Source organism: Nuphar pumila, chromosome 10 (genome assembly GCF_984573655.1).
Source record: "Nuphar pumila chromosome 10, dmNupPumi1.hap1.1, whole genome shotgun sequence".
Lineage (NCBI taxonomy): Eukaryota > Viridiplantae > Streptophyta > Magnoliopsida > Nymphaeales > Nymphaeaceae > Nuphar > Nuphar pumila.
In genome coordinates, this window is record NC_143258.1 from 108,924,078 (window position 1) to 108,946,520 (window position 22,443).

Sequence of the window (22,443 nt, forward strand, 5' to 3'; positions counted from 1 at the left end):
TAGCCCTTTTGTAAATTGTTCCATGCAAATTCAACAGCATAGGCCTTGCAACCAAGGGAGGCAGCTAACCCAAGAATCAACTCCAGGCAGCAATAATAGCCAAATCTTTGAGCACAAGCACAAACATGACAGCCCCGAGGAAAAAGCCCATAATTGGCTGCTCTTTGCTCCTAACATGAAAACCCCCAAGTCTATGCCAAGCACTTGGGAGTGGGAGAGGATCGAAGGATGCTATTCAAAATATTTGTGTCGATCATAATGTTAAGAGAATGGACACCTGAACTACATCACAAAACGTGAGATGATGGATCATGATGAAGTTATCTATTAAAGTTCACCAACACTTTCTCCTAAGACCAAGCACAGACTCATTCTCCCCCTACGACTAAGCAGGCAACTACCACCATTGTTAACAGCAAAAACTTGTCAAATCCAGGTAAGGCAACTAAGATTCCTCATCAGCTAACGTGGCCACATGCATCTGAACACCACAGCCACCAGCCGCTGGATAGTTGCCGCTATTGTTATACATCATTCCACCACCACGGCCCATTCCTCTAGGATTGCTGTAATAGTTTCTTGGGTAATAGTTATTTACGCCATCATAGTATTGGTTTCGGCCATTCTGGTAGCCTCCAGCCCTGCTACCGCGACCACCACGCCCATTCATGTATCCTCTCCATCCACCACGACCAGCGCTTCTTGTATTTGGGTATTGCCTTCGAGGAAGGTTTTCACGGTCCTTGTATTCGACATCAATCCCATTTTGCTCCGAGTCTGATACATGGTTGCGCTGGTCCTCTGAAGGTGGTGAATTTGGAGAATCTTCAGATGGGTCCAGATAATCATCTTCCTCGGCCTGAGAAAACACACTCACCACCATCAGAGCACGTGTCCATGCATTGGTATGATTAGAAAAATACAATCTACTACACTAAGTCACAACCTTGGGAAGCTGCTCCTCTTTGGGGCTAGGCTGATCACCATGTATAGATGGGCCACCGGACAAATCATTTCCTTTGATTTCTGCTACCTCATTCTGTTAATTTACAGGGTTCAAAACATATTACACTACATAGAGAGAATAATTAATCACAAAGCACCACTAAAAAGGGAATTGCCTGCCAGTAAGAAAAATCTAATCAAAACTATGAACACCAGATCAATGTGAACCAGTTCAGGTGCATGCAATTCTGTATATAATAAGGATTGTGAAACTATAAGATGAGCTTTCAATTTCGGCAATGTATAGCTGATGAAGTAGCAATGCAATAATTTGTACGAGGGAGATGGAATAATTCTGAGTGGCAATGGAAGTCACTATCCATAAGACAATCTGATCTAATCAAAGTGCACATAAGTGGTATTCATGTGAAATACATCACTTTAAATCTTTTTCCAGACCTGAGAGCCCCTACTGGCCCTGGCTTACCCAGCTATAATATGCATGCCAAAAGAACTGCAATCACTAAACTCTGACAGAAAAACCCAACAATATAAAGTAACTACGCAATAAGCATATCTGAAAACAAACAAGTGTGTAACGCATGGGACTCTACCAAATAGTTTGGCCAATTCCTGAATCAAGCTAAAAAACCCTGTTTGATGAGCTTGTGTAGCGTTACATAGGTGGGTCAGGTAAAGGCTGACAGAGCCAATGATGCTTAGCTGGAATTTTAAGATGATCAGCCACACTGGGACTGAGACACGGTGATTTTATATATATATATATATATATATATATATATATATATATATATATATATATATATATATATATATATATATATATAAGCAAAGGCTAACAAGGCACCGGGTCTATGGTCTATCTTATGGTCAACCGGCCATCTCGGTAGTTGTGTCTTCGACCATTGCTCAGGCATGACATCCTCGAAGTCTCTTAGATTAGTTGTCAAACAACCATAGTTACTAGGATTGTTGTTCAATCAATTGTTTTATCGTAGTTGATATATATAGATAGAGAGAAGGGTGTAACATCGGACACCCCAAAAAATTTGACCGAAGTCGAACTTTGTTGCGCCGCTGATCGTGTGTGCGATCAGCGGCACAAAATTTTTGCAGAATTTTTTTCCCACCACTGATTGCATGCGCAGTCAGCAGCGGACATTCATCCGACCTTTTGTCCGATGATGGGACATTCTATTTTACACCTCTCTCTCTCTCTCTCTATATATATATATATATATATATATATATATATATATATATATATATATCATCCTTGCTAGCTCATCTCTACTATCACTTTCTTGTCTACAATTACACAACCATTGTCCAATAAAAATGACACCCAACATCTGGCAGTTTCACATATTCAGTAAAAATAGAACCTTGGTACACTCTAAAACCAGAAAATTAGTTCTCCCTTGAGCTTGACAGAGGAAGATGCATAAACATAATTAGTATCAACCCAAGACGGTGGTAAAAGAATCGAGGCTCATATGAAAAGTGTGAAACTATAGTGTGTATATTAGTTACAACAAAGGTTTGTTATGTACTAGGAAATTTTCCTTTATTCCTTTCAAGGTCATCGTTTTTCAACTGCTTCTTTAATTTCCCTGACGATTTCCATACAGAAACCTGAAAATAAAAATTAGTCACAATGATTCGTGGACTTCAAGATGCGAGATTCGGATTCGAAACGAAACGAAAGCTCAAAATTTTTAAAAAAAATGGGACAAGGACAGGGATTTTTTACTTTTTAATCAATAAAGAACAATTTTTTGAATATTTTAACATTAAAAACGGTTTTTTTATTGAAATAAAATTAAATGTAATAAAATATTATTTAAAAATATTAAAATAGAGTCATACATGTTAGTGTCCGAGTCAGCATGTCCAAGTGTCTCCGCTCATGTCATCACAGACATGCAGCCAAAATGGTATGTCCCTGTGACATAGGGCCCAATGTGGTTGATATTCAGAACACTGTTTTACAAAAAGACAGTTATGAAGCAATAATACACAATTAGCTCATCAATTTTTTTTTTCCAGAGTGCTCCTTGGATACCAGTTATTTAATTCACGAGAACAAGGTCACATTTTCTGTTGTGAAACAGTTTGCAACAAGTTTTTGAATAGTAAGGTAGCAAAGTATCTGAATCTACTGTTGTCCAACCATTGCGAAGACAACTAATAAAACGCCAACCTCATAAAAAAATGAACAAGGGACTAGCTTTTTCTAGTACCATCAACATGACTTTTTGCTAAGCCTAAATCAATAGTAAAATACAGTTTAATCCCACCTAAGCAAACTTGACCAACTTAAAAGAGTCAACAAAGACTGACAACCAAACCCGAGCCAAGTCCTAAGTGCCTGTCAAACACCTCAACAGCTGGTTTCTTCTACAAAAATCTTTCTCCCACGAATTAAGAGCCGGTTCACACCCGCATGACATTCCTAACAAGATGGGAGATTGTCTGATAACACCATACACAAACAGCTAATGAAATTTTTTTTTCTTTTATCTCTACCTAGTAAAGGCAATAATAGGGATGCTTGCTCTAAAGCAAGAGATATATGGGAACTTCACATAATCTAACAATACTGCCTGGCCCATAAACGCATAAACAAGAATAGAAATAAGCCAACCACAGAAATGCAAATAAACAAAAATATATTGCTGCTGCTCTCTCTCTCTCTCTTTATATATATATATATATATATATATATATATATATATATATATATATATATATATATATATATATATATATATAATCCTAGGCATTAGTCAAGATATTATATGATTTTCTATAGCTCTCAACAAAATGGAAAAACTCCAGATTTTTAGAAAACATAATAAAAAAGATAAAGAATAAGTTGGCTGATATATTTTCTTGAATAAGTAAAAGGTAGAAAGTTTTGAACCACAGAAAAAATAAGGGACAATAAAAATGTTACATTTAGATTATACTGTACGTCTGTATATATTTGAGGAGATGTACATATATACACATATATGGGGAAAATATTGGCTAACATCAAGTGTACCAAACCCTGTACTAGGAACCACTTATTTCTTCATATTTTCTTGATTCTTTGTGGATCAAGCCTTATGGTTATACTCTATACTCTATGTCACACGGACTCGGCTAGGGGGTCGACGCACCCACGTCGACACGCCCCGACACGGGTGCGGACACGGACACGGGCCGGACTCGGTCAACACACCGGGGCCAAGTCCGTCCATGTTTTGGACTCGGACAACATTGACCGAGTCTATTTTTGTCCATTTTTAAGGCAAAAAATTGATATTTTTATATATTTTTTAAAATATATATATATATATATAGCATGAGTCTCAAACATAAGCCACAAAAAAAAATCGGGGGCGCTGCCCTCCTACGGCCCCCCTGGACCCCCACCCACTGACCACGCAGCGGGACCCACTGCCGAGGGGAGCCCCCAGCCCCCCCTTTCTGCAAGGGCAAAAGTACAATTTACAAGGTTTGTAAAAACACTCATACTAGTGCCAAACTTTAGAGGACAATATCCACATATATGCACACACTGGATATATATATATATATATATATATATTAAATATATATATACATATATATAGCCGTGTCCCCGTGTCCAAAATTTTTGAAATTGCGCCGCACCCGCACCCATGTGACATAGGTTATACTCTATATGGGTTGTTTAGTCAAAATCATGTTTTAGATCGTCCAATCGTGTTGTAGAAGCAGATCTTTTAAGATCTTCAAAATTCAATGCTCCACAATGCATATATATATATGGTAGTTGTTAACCACTTTTATAGCTAATCGAATGGGTTTTTCCATGTTTTCCTTAAATCTGACTTCACAAATATGTTCTACATGATTGATTTTTAGGAATTGACTCTTAGATCATCTAATTCCGATATGCAGGTAGGTTGTTATAAGGTTTAAAATCCACGGTCTAAGATTTTCAAAAATATTCAAGGCTTAAAAAATCATGTTTTTTTTATTTGGAAATTTTTTGAGCTAGCTAGGAGATAAGCTAGAAAAGTAGTTAGTAACTCTCTCTCTCTCTCTCTCTCTCTCTCTCTATATATATATATATATATATATATATATATATAAGATAAAAAAGATACATTATGGTGAACCTAAGTCTAGAGACTCTAGACATTGCAATTGAAAAGAATATAGCAGGGTATGGAGGCATTCCTCAAACCCAAGGGTAGTATAAAGGATATCATCTTTAATGAGGAAAGAACACACACATATACACACAAGGTAAAGAACAAACTAGTAAGGAATCATAGGTGCAAGTTGTATCGACTCAATATAACAACATAGATGTGTTCAGCATGGTTTGTTTGATTTTATTTACCTTGCAGAAAATTGTAAACACCCCAAATTTTTCAAAATTTTGTAAATATTCCCTTTTTGCCCCTGGCCCCATTTTCTGAATAAATTGAGTCAGTTTCGCTCAAAAATCTAGTTATTTCTCGAATTTACTGGAATCAGATCCATCTTATATATCTGACTTGATTTCGGATTCGAATCCAGCGTCAAAACCCAAATCTGAGCTTCGTTATCTGATTTTTCAAACTAAAATTTACAAAAATACAAAAATAATTTCTGAAAGGCTCAGACAGCCCACTTGGTATCCAGTTGGATCCACGGCTCTGTATTTCTCGATTCGAGGCTTAAAACTCGAATATTTCCTCAAAACCCGAATCCAAAACAGTTTTCTGAAGAAATTCTCCAAATTTAATCCTGAATCCTCAGAAAACCCCTCTTTTGTAAATATTTCTCAAAAATACAAAAAATAGTTTTAAATCTCTTATTTTCCTTCAATCTTTAGAGTTTTATTTCAAAAACACCAAAATATATATATATATACAAAGAAAAGAACAAAAAAATATACATAAATAGCCTAAAAACCTCTTTTTGAAAACATTTCTTTAGCTAAAACCACTCTTTTGAAATTTTTTTAAAAAACAAACCATTGTTTGAAAATTTTCTAAAAAAGGTAGATCCGGCTCGAAATTTTTCCAACGGCCATCCATTGCGAAGGAGGGGCGATAACCCTCCACCTTCTCGATCCTTCTCAGGCTTATAAAAACAGGTGTCGAGAAGGCTAAAGGCATCCATTGTTAGCATCGCCATCGTTCTCGCACTTCCTCTTCTCCTTCACGATCAATCTCCTCTTCTCCTTTTGGGTTCTGGAGAAAACCCTACAGCAGAGCACCATCCCCCTCCGTCAGAATTTTTGCAAAAACCAGCGTATGCACAATATCCGATCTGGTTATCCTCGACGGTTGAGGCACCAGCCAATCCATCTTGAATCAATGGCTGCCTCGGTTTGTCATCTGGAATCATGGTACCAACGTCTGATCTGTACGTAATTATATTGTACCAAGAGTAGAGAAGTCTATTCCTCGTAATTGCATAATCCAGGGAAATGATCGGGTTACCTTTCCTTTAAGCTCTCTATCACGCCTGAAAGTCCCTCTGATCTGTCTCGATCTCATTTGGCACAGGTCTGGTATCCATGTTTACTGCCTCTTGTATGCTTGGGTAAATAGAAAAAAAAAGGGGGGGGAGGGGGGGATAGCTCTGTGTTGGCTCTCTATATATGTCTTATGGAGAATATAGAGATTTGCGTCGATCCTCCCCTTGCCTTTACATACCTCTGGTTGCATCATTCATCTCCCCTGTATGTTCCTTTCTGGACCGATCTAGAATCAAATATAATTGCAGTATCCCCATCCTCAAGGATGTCCACCGATTCCCTGGAACCTATCAATACCCCCACCACTCACGGCCTTACTGTCCATTTTATAGATGAGCTTGCTTCTGTGAATAGCATGGCTGATCAAAAGATACAGTCGTTTATCAATGAGCCATTGGGTCGTGGGAGAAATTTTTCTGATAGTAAAGGATTTAATTCACCTAATCATTCAGGCATTGAGGGGTTCCTTCGTGTGTTTTATCCTGAATTTTCTATATGTTTTTCTCCAAAAAAAGAAAAAAGAAAGAAAGAAATCCCCACCATGGACCATTGACTCGTGTGGCTTGGGTTTTGCCTATGAGCCATTCACTGGGGGAAAATTATCTGAAATAAAAGATATGCGTAAAATTTTCTCCCTTAACCAAATTACTTCTTCCAGATTATAAGATTTTTTGTTTTTTTGGGCCCCACGCTGGCATCATTCGTAAGTTTGAATGAAACAAAGTATCTATATATGGACAGTGCCTCAGCAGATGACTTCCAGTCGAATTCTCCAGACTGTCAAGGTTTGCACACCTGTTACTAGGCAAATGTCGAACCTGTATGAAAGTTTCCCCATGAACTTTATTTATTAGCAGGTTTACTCTTTCCTTAGACATATAGCAACCAATTCACTGGGGTAATGGTGCTGACCTCCTATGATGATATATTGAAATTGCTGAAACTGAACATTAGAAATGATCATTTTGGAAGGATCTGTACCGGACCTGAGCACCATACCAGGAATTTGGTCACTCAAATCACACTTTGAATCGCCAAAAGGTGAGACCATCTCATCTGGATTTACAAATCATGAGAGGCCATTTCTGCTAAAATTCTCTTTATTGATTACAATTTATTACATCCTTTTCGGTACATCTATCTGCATATGCAGTTGCATATTTCAAATACACAGGAGAATCTTCACATATTTTACTGTTTTATTATGTATACCTGCATTTACATATTGTGAATATATGTGCATTTACTGTTTTATTAGATTAGAGATGAAAGAAGAACATTGCCAGGCACTTATGCTGCATTAATTGCCCCTCACCTCCACTTAAGCCCCATGGTGATTCAAGTTTTCCATGCAAAAGTCACTATTCACCATGCATTACTCACCCCATTGATAACTCCTGCGCATGCATGAGTGCAGCAGCCCAATGGTTGTTGTAGCTCACAACACCCCAATCATCACCTACCAGTACACTGGCAGCTATACCCCAGCACCTTCGTATCATCTCTATGGTTTTTTCCCCTTTTATTCAGCATTTGTAACACAGCGTTCTCAGCTACATTACCTGTTTATGCCTTTGTACCAACCTGTTTCCAACAGCTGTGATTCCCTGTGTTGCCATCATCATCAACAACAACACACCTATTTTCAGCTTCACTAGCACCCTCTGCATTCCGCATTCACCTGCCATTCCATTCCCAGCATCATCCAGCTGTGCATTCTCATTCCCTATAACCCTATACTATGCACCTGTGTTCTTTCCCCTTAGCATAAAATATATATATACAACAACAACAACAACTACGCCTTCATCCCAAAACAATTGGGGTCGGCGATATGAACCAACAAAGAAAATCATTATGGGTCTTCCACATGAATCCTTCTCCTCCATTCATTTATATCCAACGCCATGTCCTCGGTGAGGTTCAAAGCATTCATATCCTTTCTTATCACCTCCATCCATGTCTTCCTAGGCCTACCCCGACCTCTTATAACTAATATATTTTCCCATTTCTCCATCCTTCTAACTAGAGCATCATTAGGCCTTCGTCGAATATGTCCAAACCATCGTAAACGATTCTCTCTCATCTTATTTTCAATGGGTGCAACGCCTACCTTCTTACGTATCTCCTCGTTCTGAATCTTATCTTTTATTGTATTTCCACACATCCATCTCAGCATACGCATCTCAGCTACACTCATTTTTTGAATATGATGTCTCTTGTCAGCCCAACATTCCGTACTATATAGTAAATCGGGCCTAATAGTCGTCCTATAAAATTTTCCCTTCAACCGCAATGGCATTCTACGATCGCACTTTCATCCATTCAACCTTTATCCTATGATTTACATCTCCATCAATTTCTCCATACTTTTGAATGATAGATCCCAAATATTTGAAAGAATCATCCACCGGTATTTCGTGCTCACCAAGCTTCACTACACTCCCATCACTACTTCGTTGCTTACTAAATCGACATTCCATGTATTCTGTCTTACTCTTACTCAACTTAAAACCTCTTGCTTCCAATGTCCGTCTCCATAATTCTAACTTAGCATTAACCTCAGCTCTAGACTCATCAATCAAAACAATATCATCAGCAAACAACATACACCACGGCACATTTTCTTGAATTGATCTCGTAAGCTCATCCATCACTATAGCAAATAGGAAAGGGCTTAAAGCATAATATATATATATATATATATAAATCAAATCTTCATACTGTATATCAACACAATAGCTCATGGCCCGTCTGTATTTGTGTAATTGAAATGGCAAATCATCTAAACCATGCATCACCTTTGCATAGTACCCACACCATCTCCATCACCAATATATCCTCCAGCCACCTGCTGTATACCTCCATTCCCTGTGCATCTGCATTATCCTCCACAGCAATACATTACTTTTACATCTCCTGTCATATCTGCATACTCAGCATATGTTGTATCCCTTTTACCTCCATGGCACTTTACCACAAACATTCACAACAGCTCGTGGCTGCTGTGACTTCTCGTCCTTAGAGCAATTTTTGGCTGATGTAACCTCATTCATCACCCTTCTTTTTACAGCTGTTGTGACCTCCGTATGTTCCTTTTAACCTAGATGCATATAATGCATCCTCATCTGCATGTAAATAGGATCATTCACATAGGCACCCTTTTACAAGCACCTCATTTAAATACATGTATGTTGCCTCATTTAGCATAAAAGTTATACTTAGATACATGTGCATGTGCATTTCATTTAGTTTAGGATATTATATATATATCACTATTCGCTCAACACAAAATTTCAATGCATATTCTGCCATTTACATTAAATTTTCACTAGTGTAAGATACATACTTAAGCCTTTCATTAGATCTGACATGATATTATATAAATTGTTGTTTATATCTCATACTTATTCGGATTTTGCATGAATTAGGCAGAAAAGGCTATTTTCCTTCTTAGTTTAGGAATTTGAATTTAAATTTCATTTCTGAATTGTAATAGCTACACATTAATGAGAATGTTACATTTCCAGATAGAATGAATGAGCATCATAAATATCATAGATTGCTTGTTTTATATTATTTTCCTCTTTTATTTCAGAAATTCACGAACAGGAACACGAATGACACGTGCACCATTCTAATAAGAGGTGATTAAATCCTAAGTTGACGATTTGCATCAATGGTCATAGTCAAAGTGTAAACAAAACTTATGGTTTTCATCTTTTATGGAATAACACTTGATCCTTTTCAAAAATCATCATGTTTTCTAAATATTTTCTTCCTTTATCAGAGTTTAACTTAAAATTAACTCAAGATATATATCAATGGTCATAGTCAAGATATATTGAGAGTTAATTTCATTTTAAACTCTATAAAGACACAAAAAATGTGTTTTATTCTTCACTTGAATTTAAATATGATTATTATATAATACATTTTATGACCATAGTCAGAAATGTATTATATCTTCAATCTTATTTCAATTCACTTAAAGAATGAAATATGCTTTTCAAAATCCAATTTTAAATTCTTTTAATTCATTCATCATTTAGGATAGAATTACATCATATTTTCAAAATTCTTTTCATATTATTTCAAAATCCAAGTGATTTTGAGATAAATCTTCAAATATCTCCTTCACTTCTCAAATCAATCTTCAATTCTTATTTATAACTTCAAATTCATCTTTCTATTCTCAATTTTATCTCATTTCAAAACTTCAATTCCAAAGTCCAATTTGACTTTGAAATTTCAAAATTCATTTTATCTTTGAAATTCAATTTTTAATTCAAATCAAGTTTCGAAGTTCAATTCAACTTTGAAATTCCAAATTCATTTTCAGGATTCAGATTCAAATTCAATTTAACATTTCAGATCAAATTTCAAAGTTCAATTTAACTTTGAAATTCTTGATTCGTCTTCTGATTTCAAAACTCAAGCTTTAAATCAAGTCTATTTTTTTCTATCTAAAGATTGAGTTTTGATTCTCAATTCAAGATCAAGGTTTTAAGATCGATTCTGAATTCGATTTTCTCTAAGTTTAAAACCCACTTTTGAAATTCAAATCTGGAATTCCAAAATCGATATCCATCCTCAAAAGTCCCATTTGGATTTTCAAAATCCAATTCTATCCTGGATTCTAGATTTAGAACTCAATTCCACCTTGTATTCTGATTTCCAAATCCAATCTCCATCTTTTTGGATTCCAGACTTCGGATCCAATTCCATTTAGGATTCCAGACTTCGGATCCAACTTCATTTTGGATTCCAGACTTCAGATCCAATTCCATTTAGGATTCCAGATTTCGGATTCAACTTCATTTTGGATTACAGACTTCAGATCCAATTTCATTTAGGATTCCAGATTTCGGATTCAACTCCATTTTGGATTTCAGACTTCAGATCCAATCTCATTTAGGATTCAGATTTCGGATTCAAATCCATTTAGGATTCCATATTTTAGATCAAATTTCATTCAAATTTCAAATCTAGTTCCATTACCAATTCCTACTTTCAAAAAACCATTTTCAAATCCATTTCTCAAATCTGAATTCAAATTCAATTCTTGTTTTAGGTCCTGAATTCAAAATTTTCTTTCTCAAAATCGTTTCTTGAAAATTGATCCAAATTCAAAGTCCATTATGACTTTGAAAATTCATTCTTATTTCAAAATTCTGATTCTGAATTCATTTTCTCTTCGTCTAAAGGCTTATCTTTCCAAATTCTGATCACTCCAAGACTTGGAATTTCAAGTCTCTTCTTCCAGATCTATTTCAAATTCTAAGTTAGATTCAAAATCTAAATTTTTCAAATCAATTTCAACTCTTTGAATTATTTCTTCACTACATTATCAAGTTCATTTCAGAATCACTTGGAAAAATCCCAAAAATTCTAAAATTATTTTCTCAAAAGAGCATACATCCTTGCATTTGCACAAGCATGATTCTTTGTGCATTTAGATTTAGAATAAATTCTTAGATAATATTTAGGCAAAGCAAAAAGACATAAATTCGATCCTTGGTTCGATTACCCCTGGTAAAGGCGCCAGGAACGGTCAAACCTCGTACCGACGAGCGAATCCCATCTCTCCATTTTCCCACAAATTTTTAAAATGGAGACGAGTAATTTTAAAATCATTTTTCAAAATTAAGGTCAAGTGAGACCTTCGCAAAAGAGTTTCTCTCTCTTCTTTCTTTTCTTTTTTTTTCTCTCTTCTTTTCTGTCTTTTATTTTCCCTTCAAAAGGGGAAATAGAGGTTAGAAAGGAAAAAGAGGAGAAAAAGAGAGAAGGATATGAGAGGAAAAATTTTGTGATGATCAGAGAAATCAACTGTTGCAAACTTGTTCCCATGCAGTCAAGCATGTTTATATTACTTGAAAAGAATCTGAATATCAAAAGGCGGTAGGTAAGTGTAAGGAAATGAGGATCTTCCACAAAAGCGCAAATGCTTGTAATCGAAGTCTATTAAAAACACTACAATCATAACCCACAAAAGGGTATAAAAGGAATAACACAAAGTTAAAATAATAAACTTTATTTCATTCACATGAAAATGCTTAAGACGCAATGATACAAAGAGAGGGGGAACACTCCTATTTATCATGGTGTCAAAAGTTTTTATCGGCAATTTCTCGTTTTTCAAAAACTCGCGAGAAATTGAAAAAATTCCATAAATCTCACATTTTTTCGGCAAAATCTTGGCAATAAAAATTTAATTAAAATATAAAAAATATTTTTTATAAGAAAATATTAAAAAATTTAATTAAAAATAAAAATATAAGATTTTTTCTAGATAAATAGTCGTTTAAAGCGTAAATATCACGTTTAAATCGCGGTATTTATGTTTTTTCATAAATCTCGCGATATTTTGAAAGTCTTGCAAGAAATTATCGTTTTAAACTTTCAGGCAATTTCTCGCAAGATTTTCATAAATCCCGCGATATTTGTCACACTGCTATTTATATGCATTGAGAGAGGGAGAAAAAGAGGCTTAAATGGAACTCAAGAGTCATCGGATCTAGTCCAACGGCTCTAATTGTAGCCATAGGACTAGCTCCAACATCCATCTCAAAACTAGTCAAAGGATTGACTAGTTAACTAGACTAGCCTAAAAATATAGAAATAAATACAAAAATAAAAGAAAATTAAATAAATAAATATAATTATTATATATAATATAATATATAATAAAATATATTATATACACATTTTAATACTCTCTCAAACTTATGGTACAACGAGCGTAAGTTTGTTTAAGAGAAAATGAAATCTAGTAGTGAGAAGTTTGGTGAAAAAATCTGCTAATTGATATTCTGATGTAACATACGAAAAATCAATAATTTCATGTAGATACTCCTCTCTAACATAATGATAATCCATTTCAATATGTTTGGTGCGTTCATGAAATGTTTGGTTGCAGGCAATATAAATCGCACTCTTGTTGTCCCAGCACATGTGTGAAACTTGTGTCACTTCAGCTCCCATGTCAGTTAGCAGTCTTCTGAGCCAAACTACTTCCGTTGTTGTGGTAACCATTTCTCGGTACTCAACTTTGATAGACGAAAGAGACTTTTTGTTGCTTTTTTCACCACCATGAAATCAAATATTCACCTAAGAAAACACAGAAACCAATGGTTGAGTACCTGTTATTTGGATGACCTCACTAGTCAGCATCAATATAAGCAATTAAATCTAATGACGATGAAGCAGACAAGAAGAGGTCTCGTGAAAGGGAAGACTTGATGTATCTAACTATGCAAAACTGCTTCCATGTGAACAGAGGTGGGGGCGTGTTGAAACTGACTAGTTGTGTGTATAGTGTGTGCTATATCAGGTCTAGTAATGGAAAGATAGAAAAGTGCGCCAATAAGTTGTCTGTAAGGAGTGGGATTATCAAGAAGTTCTCCATCATCGATTCTCATTTTGATATTAACAACTTCTAAAGTATCCACTGTAAAACCCGCCATTAAAAATTGAATCGAGATTAGATCTGGATCCAACCCCGATCCAAACCCACCACCTTGCTTATAAATAAGCAACAAGGAGGGTTTCCTTTTACGCAAAAGAGGACCCCCCACCCACCCACCGACATTTTCTCTCTTCTCGAACCCCTGCGTCTCTCTCTCTCTCTCTCTCTCTCTCTCTCTCTTCTGCGTTCGTCGAGCTCCGCTTTGTCGGAGCTCCCTCGAGTACGCTCCTCTCTCTCTCTCGGTACCCTGTTTCGTCAGGGAGGGGCGCCGCCCCCTCCCTGGTTCTCCCTTTTTACAAAGGAGGGGCGCTGCACCTCTCAGATTCCTTTTTTTAACAAGGAAGGGGTGTCCTTTTTTTAACAAGGAAGGGGTGTCGCCCCTCCCTATTCCCCTTTATTAACAAGGAAGGGGCCTCGCCCCCTCCCTTGATCTTCCTTTTTATAGAGGAGGGGCGCCCCCCCTCCTTGTTCCCTTTTTTAACAGGGAAGGGGTGTCGGTTGACAGGGGACGGGCGCAACCCCCTCACTCTTCTCTCTCAGCTCCCTGTCTCAATTGCTAGGGGTAGGGGTGCAGCCCACCCCCGCCCCCTTTGTGTTTTCAGGTTGGGGCCACGCTTGACCTAGTAGCTGAGCCCACCCCACCCTTTCTTTTCCTTGCTGAATCGAGCCTGACGCAGTTGGGGCCTAACCAGTTCACTCGCTTGAGTGAGCTCAGTCCCCTCGATTTTCCAGCTCGACACTCACCGACTCGAGGCCTGGCTCAGCCTAGCGACCCGAGCCAAGGTCGGGTTTCGCCTTTGTGACCCAAACGCAACGCAACACGTGATTCTTTCTTTTTTGGCAGTACGACAAACCTTTTAGCGCACCCTATCGACGCAACAAATTCTACACATTCCCTGAGGCACGAGCCACTTATCACCTACGCCTGAAAATGTCAGCAAAGTCGACATTCTCCAAGGTAGGAAAAAGTTGCACAAAGGACAATGGACGAACAAAGCTTAAAACTTGTAATTAAATATATATATATATATAGGAATTTAATCCTTGTCCTATTTCCTTTATGTCAATTACTTTGTCATCGCACTTTTACGTGCATAGGCTTTTGCTTACGCATTTATTTAGCTAGATATGTGGTTTCACATATCAAGCATTGCTTTATGCCATTTACTTTGTTGTCACGCTATCACGTGCACAGGGTACTGCTTACACATTTATTTAGTTGGGATACAGTTTCGTACCTCGTACAATGCTTACACATTTATTTAGCCAGAGTACAATTTCGTACCTTATGCACTGCTTATGCATTTATTTAGCTCGATGTACGATTTCGTACATTGAGCCTTGCTTTATACTTTGTCGTCACACTGAAATGTGCACAAGCCTACAATATATATATATATATATATTATTCATACATAGATGCAACCGCACAAGACACGCAAGCACGTATTCTATCCTACCCGTATCATGCTTGCGCTTTTACAAAAGACACGAATTTATGCATGAGGACAAAAACGTTAAAGAAAAAGGTTTTCTTGCGAGAACCCAGCATTCCAAAAAATACGTAGTTTTGAAAAGCAAGTTTTGAATACTTTGGGGTTGTCTAATTGCAACCAAGTTTTTTTCCAAATCGACATGGTAGGAGGAAATGTTTTAACTTCGGTTTAATATCCGATATGACCCGGATATCCCCGGATGGGAGCATGAGAATGTGTTTGGTTGGGGTTTCTTCTAAGAAACTCATACCCCTTTTATCGTAAGCGATATCGTAAGGCATGCACCGCATGTTTGATACTACGATAACTGGATGATTCGTGACGATCTCGTATCGTGCAAAGTGTACAACGATATAAAAGTGTTTTGAAAGACCATTTCATGTCAAACTAAACTAAAATGGTTACATCGTTTCTTTCATGAAACAATTGAGTTGGGGTTTCTTTTGAGAAACCTATACCCCTCTCATCATAGCAGTATTATCAGACATGCACGACATGTTAATACTACGATGATTGGATGAGAGGTTTATGAAAACCTTGTATCGTGCAAAATGTGCATTGCTGAAATCACATAAATGGTGTTAATCGCCTTTACAAGCAAGTTGCTCAAATTGATTTGAAAGACCAAAGCATGTAGCATGAGTCGTCAGTTAAAATTGAACCTGACGCACTCATTCGCCTCTTTGTTTCCGTCAAGGGAGAGAATGAGATGGTACAAAAACTCTGATGGACAGGTTGTTAACAACCACTCCTCGGGAAAATGACTCAGCGTCCCCAGTCATCGGAGTTACGAGACGAGACTACCAAAATAATCCTAGGTGGTAGATCTCATGAAACTTCTGCAAAAGTCGGATGCATCCTTTATTACGAATGCCTTCGGGGAATCCTCTCTCAGTCAACGATCGTCCCCTTAAGAACGGACTCAGCTAGTTGTTCGGGGTATCAAAAATACATAGCATAATAAACCCTTGAACGGTCTCAGTTGTTTCTATGTTTTGCTCATGTGTGTACCCTCAAGACAGATAATATCGAAACAAAGTTAGCATGTTCATTTTCCTTGCACACTGCAAAAGAAACAACGTATATGTTAGTTTAGCTCTGAATATTGTTGGCATGCTCATTTTAATTATGTTGAATTAAATATCATGTATGAAATAAATGCATACGATAGTTTTGTTCTAAATTGTTATAATTGTGCACCTACCAGTTTTTCATGAAACTGACTCATCTTATGGGTACAAGTGATGATTAGCTCTGAGCGATAGGCGATAGCACGAATGCAAGATGGCATCAAGATCTTAGATATAGTTTTAAATGTTATTGCGAAGATGCAAATCCATTGTGAAATGGAAGTTTCGCAGTAATGCACCCAAGGTTGTCAACTTGTCGGTTTGAAAATTGTTTTTGCTGATTTGCTAAAACAAAAACTCGGAAAAATAAAAGATTTTCTAGTCGCTTTTAAGATCTTCTATAAGTTTAAAAGTTTAAAATTTTGGAGCGTTACAACTTGGTATCAAAGACTAAAGAAACAGTGATTCTTGTTCATCGAGCATCCGCATCACGCTATAAGTAAAAGCTAAGTCACAGGGATTCGAATTTCGGCCAACCAGGTGTCACACCCGCGTCGACGCGACGCGATGCAGGTGTGGCACCCGGTGCGGTCAACCCAACCCTAGGTGTGGTCAACGCACCTAGGGTCATTTCTATCCAGTTTTTAGACTTAAAAGAAATCCGTACGATGAAATGGGTTGCGAAGGGGAGGATTAGGGCAAAATTTTTTTGCCCTAATCCTCCCTTCCTCTCCTCCTGACCTCTCCTCCTGAAGTCGAAGTCGGCGACGACCTCTCCGCCGGACCTCTCCTCCTCAAGTACTCTCTCTCACTCGCTCTGTCTCTCTTCTCTTCGTCTCTCACTCTCAATCTCTTTGTCTCTCTCACTATCGCTCTCTCTCTCTCTCTCCCACCCTATCTTTTCCTCTCTCTGCAACCCTCTCTCAAAACCCCTCTCTCTCCCGCCCTCTCTACGCAACCCTCTCTTTCCCTTTCCCTCTCTTTGCAACCTTACTCTTCCTCCCATTTTCTGTGTGTTTACGAAGTGCTCCCAATGATTTCAATTTTGCTTTCTCATACACTATGCTGTTACACATTGTATACAGTGCCATTATCCTTGGGCAACTAGGAAGGCACAATAGAATCAGCTGTTGAGTTGACATAATCCACAGGGTGGCACTGCCTTGCATTGACAGTTCATGTTTATACTTGTTATTTGCAGTACTACCGCTAAGAATGCTCTCTTCTTCACTAATTTATAGATGGCCTTTGTTGTTCTATCTCCTTCAAGCACAACTCCAGCATGCTAAGCTAATTCTAGAAAGCAGTAATCATCCAAACCAAACACGAATTTGTGTACTCGGATTTGATAATGTGAGGAGCATCCAATTAGCAATTAGATTTGAATTCATGTTGAACAGTTGAAGCTTCACACTTGAATTTAAAACCAATAAACTCTTGATTATGTTGGTTTTTATGATGTAGAATAGAATTGTAGATTGTTAATTTGATTTATTGCATGCATGATGATGAACTGATTTGATGATAATTGCTTTTTATTTCATTAGTGTTACTGTTGTTAACTATTAAAACTTAAAAATTATATATATATATATATATATAATTTTATATTTTTGCCGCACCCCCCACCCCCGCACCCAAGTTTTTTGAAAGTGTTGCACCCCCCACCCGCACCCGCACCCATGTGACAAAGAGTAAAAGTTTTTTCTGCTTATAATTGAATTGTGTAAATTTTGACTAAATGTATTTTGCATATTCTTTTTAAAGTTTCTGCTTAAAGATATGAATCCTCCTGGTGCCGAAAATGGCCAAGGCAGTGGCACGCGTAGGACGTGTGGCCGCTCAATAAGGGGTAGGTGTCCTGTCGTGGAAAGGAGCAGACATCTGACGACTTGGTCGGACTATTGGGCTAACATGCCGCCCCCATCCACTTTTGCTGATGCTTGGGGTTTTGCACTCCCTATTGTCTACCAAGCACCATTAACCGCGACATGGGCAGCGGTACATTTTTTAGAGGACGGTCATGCTCTATCGCATGTGCTGGTCAATCAGCATATTGCACTAGACACATCAGAGGTGGAAGGCCCCCTGAATGCCCATGAGTGTGTGTTTCGTGGAGAAGCAAGGCACACGATGGATGCTTGTCACCTCAAAGAAGGTTACTACAGAAGGGTATTGGCAGCACAGGAACATGAGGACACAACTTCCTCAGTGCAGGGTGCTTTGGGAATACCAAAGTCTGTTGGGTTACTACCAAACCCAGCAGACACTCAGGGCAATGCTTCGCCTACCTACAGACCCTCACCAGATTCTCTCGTCTACACTCCGGCCTCACCAATATATTCACCAGACTCGCCACATTACACACCCACAACACCCCTCCATGGGCACGGAGTCCCAACTGAGGATTTGCACCCCTCTCCTCCACGCAGGTTTAGGCGTACTGGTAACAAAAAGGAATATCTTAGACAGTTCACTAGTCGTCTCTGAGAGAAGATAGTCTTTGTGGTTTTGTTTGGGAGTCCGCGAACTCCTCTATTATTGCGGCCAACTTTTCCTTTCTACGTTTCAAACAGCATTGTTGGGTTTTTGTAAGTTGCTCATGCAATATATATGAATATGAATCTTTTTCTTAAATTCGTTCTTTCAAAATCTTTAAATCCTTATTTATACATCCTTTGTTATATAAAGGATGGTGTGGAGCACGAACGGCGATTCGGCGGACAAATGATCGGAACAACGAGGATTTGTTATGGATTCCCTTAGTACCCTGGCCGACGCAATCCGAAGTCAGGTTCACCCCCAGCGGGATCAAGTACCTCTTGTCGAGGCTAGCCATCATACGACTCTAACGTATGAAAATTTCTTAAAACTTGATCTCCTGACCTTCGCCGGCAAGGTCGACTCCGAAATGACCGAAAACTGGGTCAAAAATTTTGAGCGCGCTTTTCAAGTGATGTCAGTTCTGAATGACAAGAAGATGATATTCGAGACATATCGACTGAAGGACAATGCCCGCAAGTGGTAGGATATGGCTTGGGGCATCCAGTTCCCAGGGGCCACGGTGATTCCTTGAGAAGCCTTCAGAAAGATGGATCCTACGGAAATAAAAAGCATATGGTTTGGCTCTTATAAAACTTATAGAACAAATCAAAACTAGTAGTCTTCCTATTTTAGCAAGGAAGATCATGTTTATAGTTTATCTGGTCACTATTTATGCAGTCAAAAGTGCTAGGATGATGCCTAGGCTAAGCACTCAGATTGCCCATGTGAGTCAGCCAAACCATCACTAGAACTACAATGGAAAACCAAATAAAAAAGAAAAATCAAGAAAAACAACAGGAAGATCTAAAGTCATCAAGAAAAAATATTGATATAGATACATATATAAAGCTACATATTTAGAGCTGAATTTATGAAAGTCATAGCTTACATGCATAAATTTGCACTGTTACCTCGCATTCTTAGTGTTTTAGATAAAAAGTATTAAACTTACAATCACAAACGTGATTTATGACTATATTACATGATTCTTAAAGTGATAAAATATTAGTATATATTCATCCCAACAACAAGATGAAGTTCAAATATCCAACTGAAGTATTCAACTTGGTCCAAGTACTTTCCAATAGCAGGTTAATGGGGTTTGGAGTAGAAATTACATTAATGTTCGGTATCACTTATGATGTGTTTATTCAGAACTTCGCTCCTGTATAGTGTAAGGTGCACCTAAAACACACAACTGTGACCTGATAACAAGAGTGGACTATGTCACATGGGCATGCCTTCGGCATTTTCGTGTAATTCTCCGTTAGAAGTAGTATATACATGGGGACATGACATAGCGTTAAATGGAGTATCCCTGTGACATAGAAAGTGGATAATTCCATGCACATATAGATAGTGGAAATATTGTCTATAAAATTTACTCACACCCCCACCAAGAAAGAGAGAGAAATAGTAAGCTAGTGAAAAATTTTCTACATGAATATTGATCCTAACAACAAAAATAAATGCCTGTTAGAATAAAAAAGAACCACCATATTATGTAGACGCTGTAAAACATAAATCCGATAGGTGCATGTAGGTACTTGAAAGTTGAAAGCTCAAAAAATACTATATAAGAAAGCAAGAACTTTTCAATGAATTGCCAAAAAAACACTTAGGAAGCCAGTTTCATCAGAAAGTAGAAACAACATTTGAGAGGAATATACCGTCAGCTGATAATGAGAAGCAGGTCCTTCTGGATGGAAGACCTGCGGTTGCCTGGTTGGTGGTTCTTGGATTGTCATTTGTGGATTATAGTTCCCAGCAGCTGCAGCAGCCACAGCAGCAGCAGCCTCAGCAGCTGTTTGCTGGCTCAACTTTGTCATCTGTGGGGTCATCGTGAAGTAATCCGAAGACAGTATCTTGTTCAACCGTTCTCGCAGCAGTGCATCTGTTCAGCAACTTAAGCAACCAACGAAAAACCCATGAAGCTAACCAAACCCCTAATGCAATCTACTTCTCACATTTACTTCCACCAATTGGGACCACATTTAACATTCCTCATGCACAATGCCGTAAAAATAAAAAACAATGTCGTATAATCACATCTCAAATGCAAAAAGACTGAAAATAAAAAAGAAAAACACTTACAGAAAACCAAACAACGGCTACAGGGGTATCAAGCTTAACATTGTAAAGTTGAAACAGATGCAAGGAAGCATTCTGCAAAATGATACTTTTTTCTCTCTTTCACCATGTTATGCAAATGATTGAAGCAAGAAGGATACAGGAGACTCCGGTGTTGGGATGGATGGTTTCGTCTGAGTTGAGTAGCCAGAGCTTGGCGTGGCGAAGGCACTCCTGCAACGCGTTCTTGTGCGAGACGGTCGAGTCGGAAGGCCGGGAGATGATGAGGCTGCCCATGAGGGAGAGCAAATCCAGGTCCCTCTCAACGAGAAGATCGGTGGCATCCTCGGTCACGTAGTCGTAGATCAAGCACGAGCTCCGCTCGTGGGCCTTGGTAAGCATGATGGGGGTGAAGTCGGTCTGCAACCTGACGTCGAACAGCGTCCCGAAGTAAAGCAGCTTCAGCAGATCTTCCACGGCCTCATGGAACCAGTCCCCGGAAGCCGAAGGCGGCCGTTCTGCCTCGTCTGGCTGCCCGTTCACGACCTCCTCCTCGGCCTCAGCAGTGTCGGCCGCGGCATCCTCGTGGGATTTGAAGAGGGAGAGCTCCTCGTTGAGGGCAGCGGCGAGGGGCTGGCGGAGCTTCTCGTACTCCTCGATGAGGGCGACGACAGCGGGCTTCGAACGGAGGACCTCCTCTTGCTCCTTGTTGATAGGCTTTCCCTGAGCCTTGCTCTCCTCCGTCTGCAGGATTCGGTTGTACTTCTTGCGGAGGGCGCGGAGACGCTTGTTCATCATGCTCAGCACGGGACCGTCCTGGGTCGCCGTCTCCGAGGCACCCACCGCCGTCGCCTCCATTGCCGGAAGCTTCCCCTTCTAGCTTTCCACTACAGAGAGAGATTAGGGCAACTACAGAAGAAGGGTTCCTCTTCTTCTTGTTGGTTTGCTTCCCTATAGGATGAAGGGGTCCATTTAGGATGATGGGGTTTCCTGTTTTCTCTCTCCTTCTGCAGAGAAGACGAAGAGATTGGTTGAAAGCAGGAAGACAGCGAGGGGAAACAACGGAGACCACATATGGGTAGAGAGAGAATAAGAAATATATATATATATATATATATATATATATATATATATATATATATATATATATATATATATATATATATATATAAACAGAGAGAAAGAGAGAGGGAGAGAGCGTTTTAGGTTGTGGATGTGTTTACAAGGGGTGTAATTTTGTTCATTGTGGGACTTAAAAACTTTCTCAGATACTTTGAATTGTGAATTTTGGGACTGTGATTTCTACTGAAGATAAATTTA

The 22,443-nt window shown here is 38.5% G+C and overlaps 1 protein-coding gene across 1 annotated transcript; it reads right to left on the bottom strand.

Moving 5' to 3' along the window:
• Positions 1-211: 211 nt before the first annotated feature.
• Positions 212-22,203, bottom strand: LOC149827847 (uncharacterized). Its single transcript, XM_090019690.1, has 4 exons — positions 21,285-22,203; positions 20,724-20,947; positions 947-1,039; positions 212-859 (listed from the first exon to the last, which is right to left on the bottom strand). The coding sequence occupies exons 1-4, from the start codon at positions 21,979-21,981 to the stop codon at positions 446-448; spliced, it is 1,428 nt and encodes a 475-aa protein (XP_089875816.1). The 5' UTR covers positions 21,982-22,203; the 3' UTR covers positions 212-445.
• Positions 22,204-22,443: the final 240 nt, after the last annotated feature.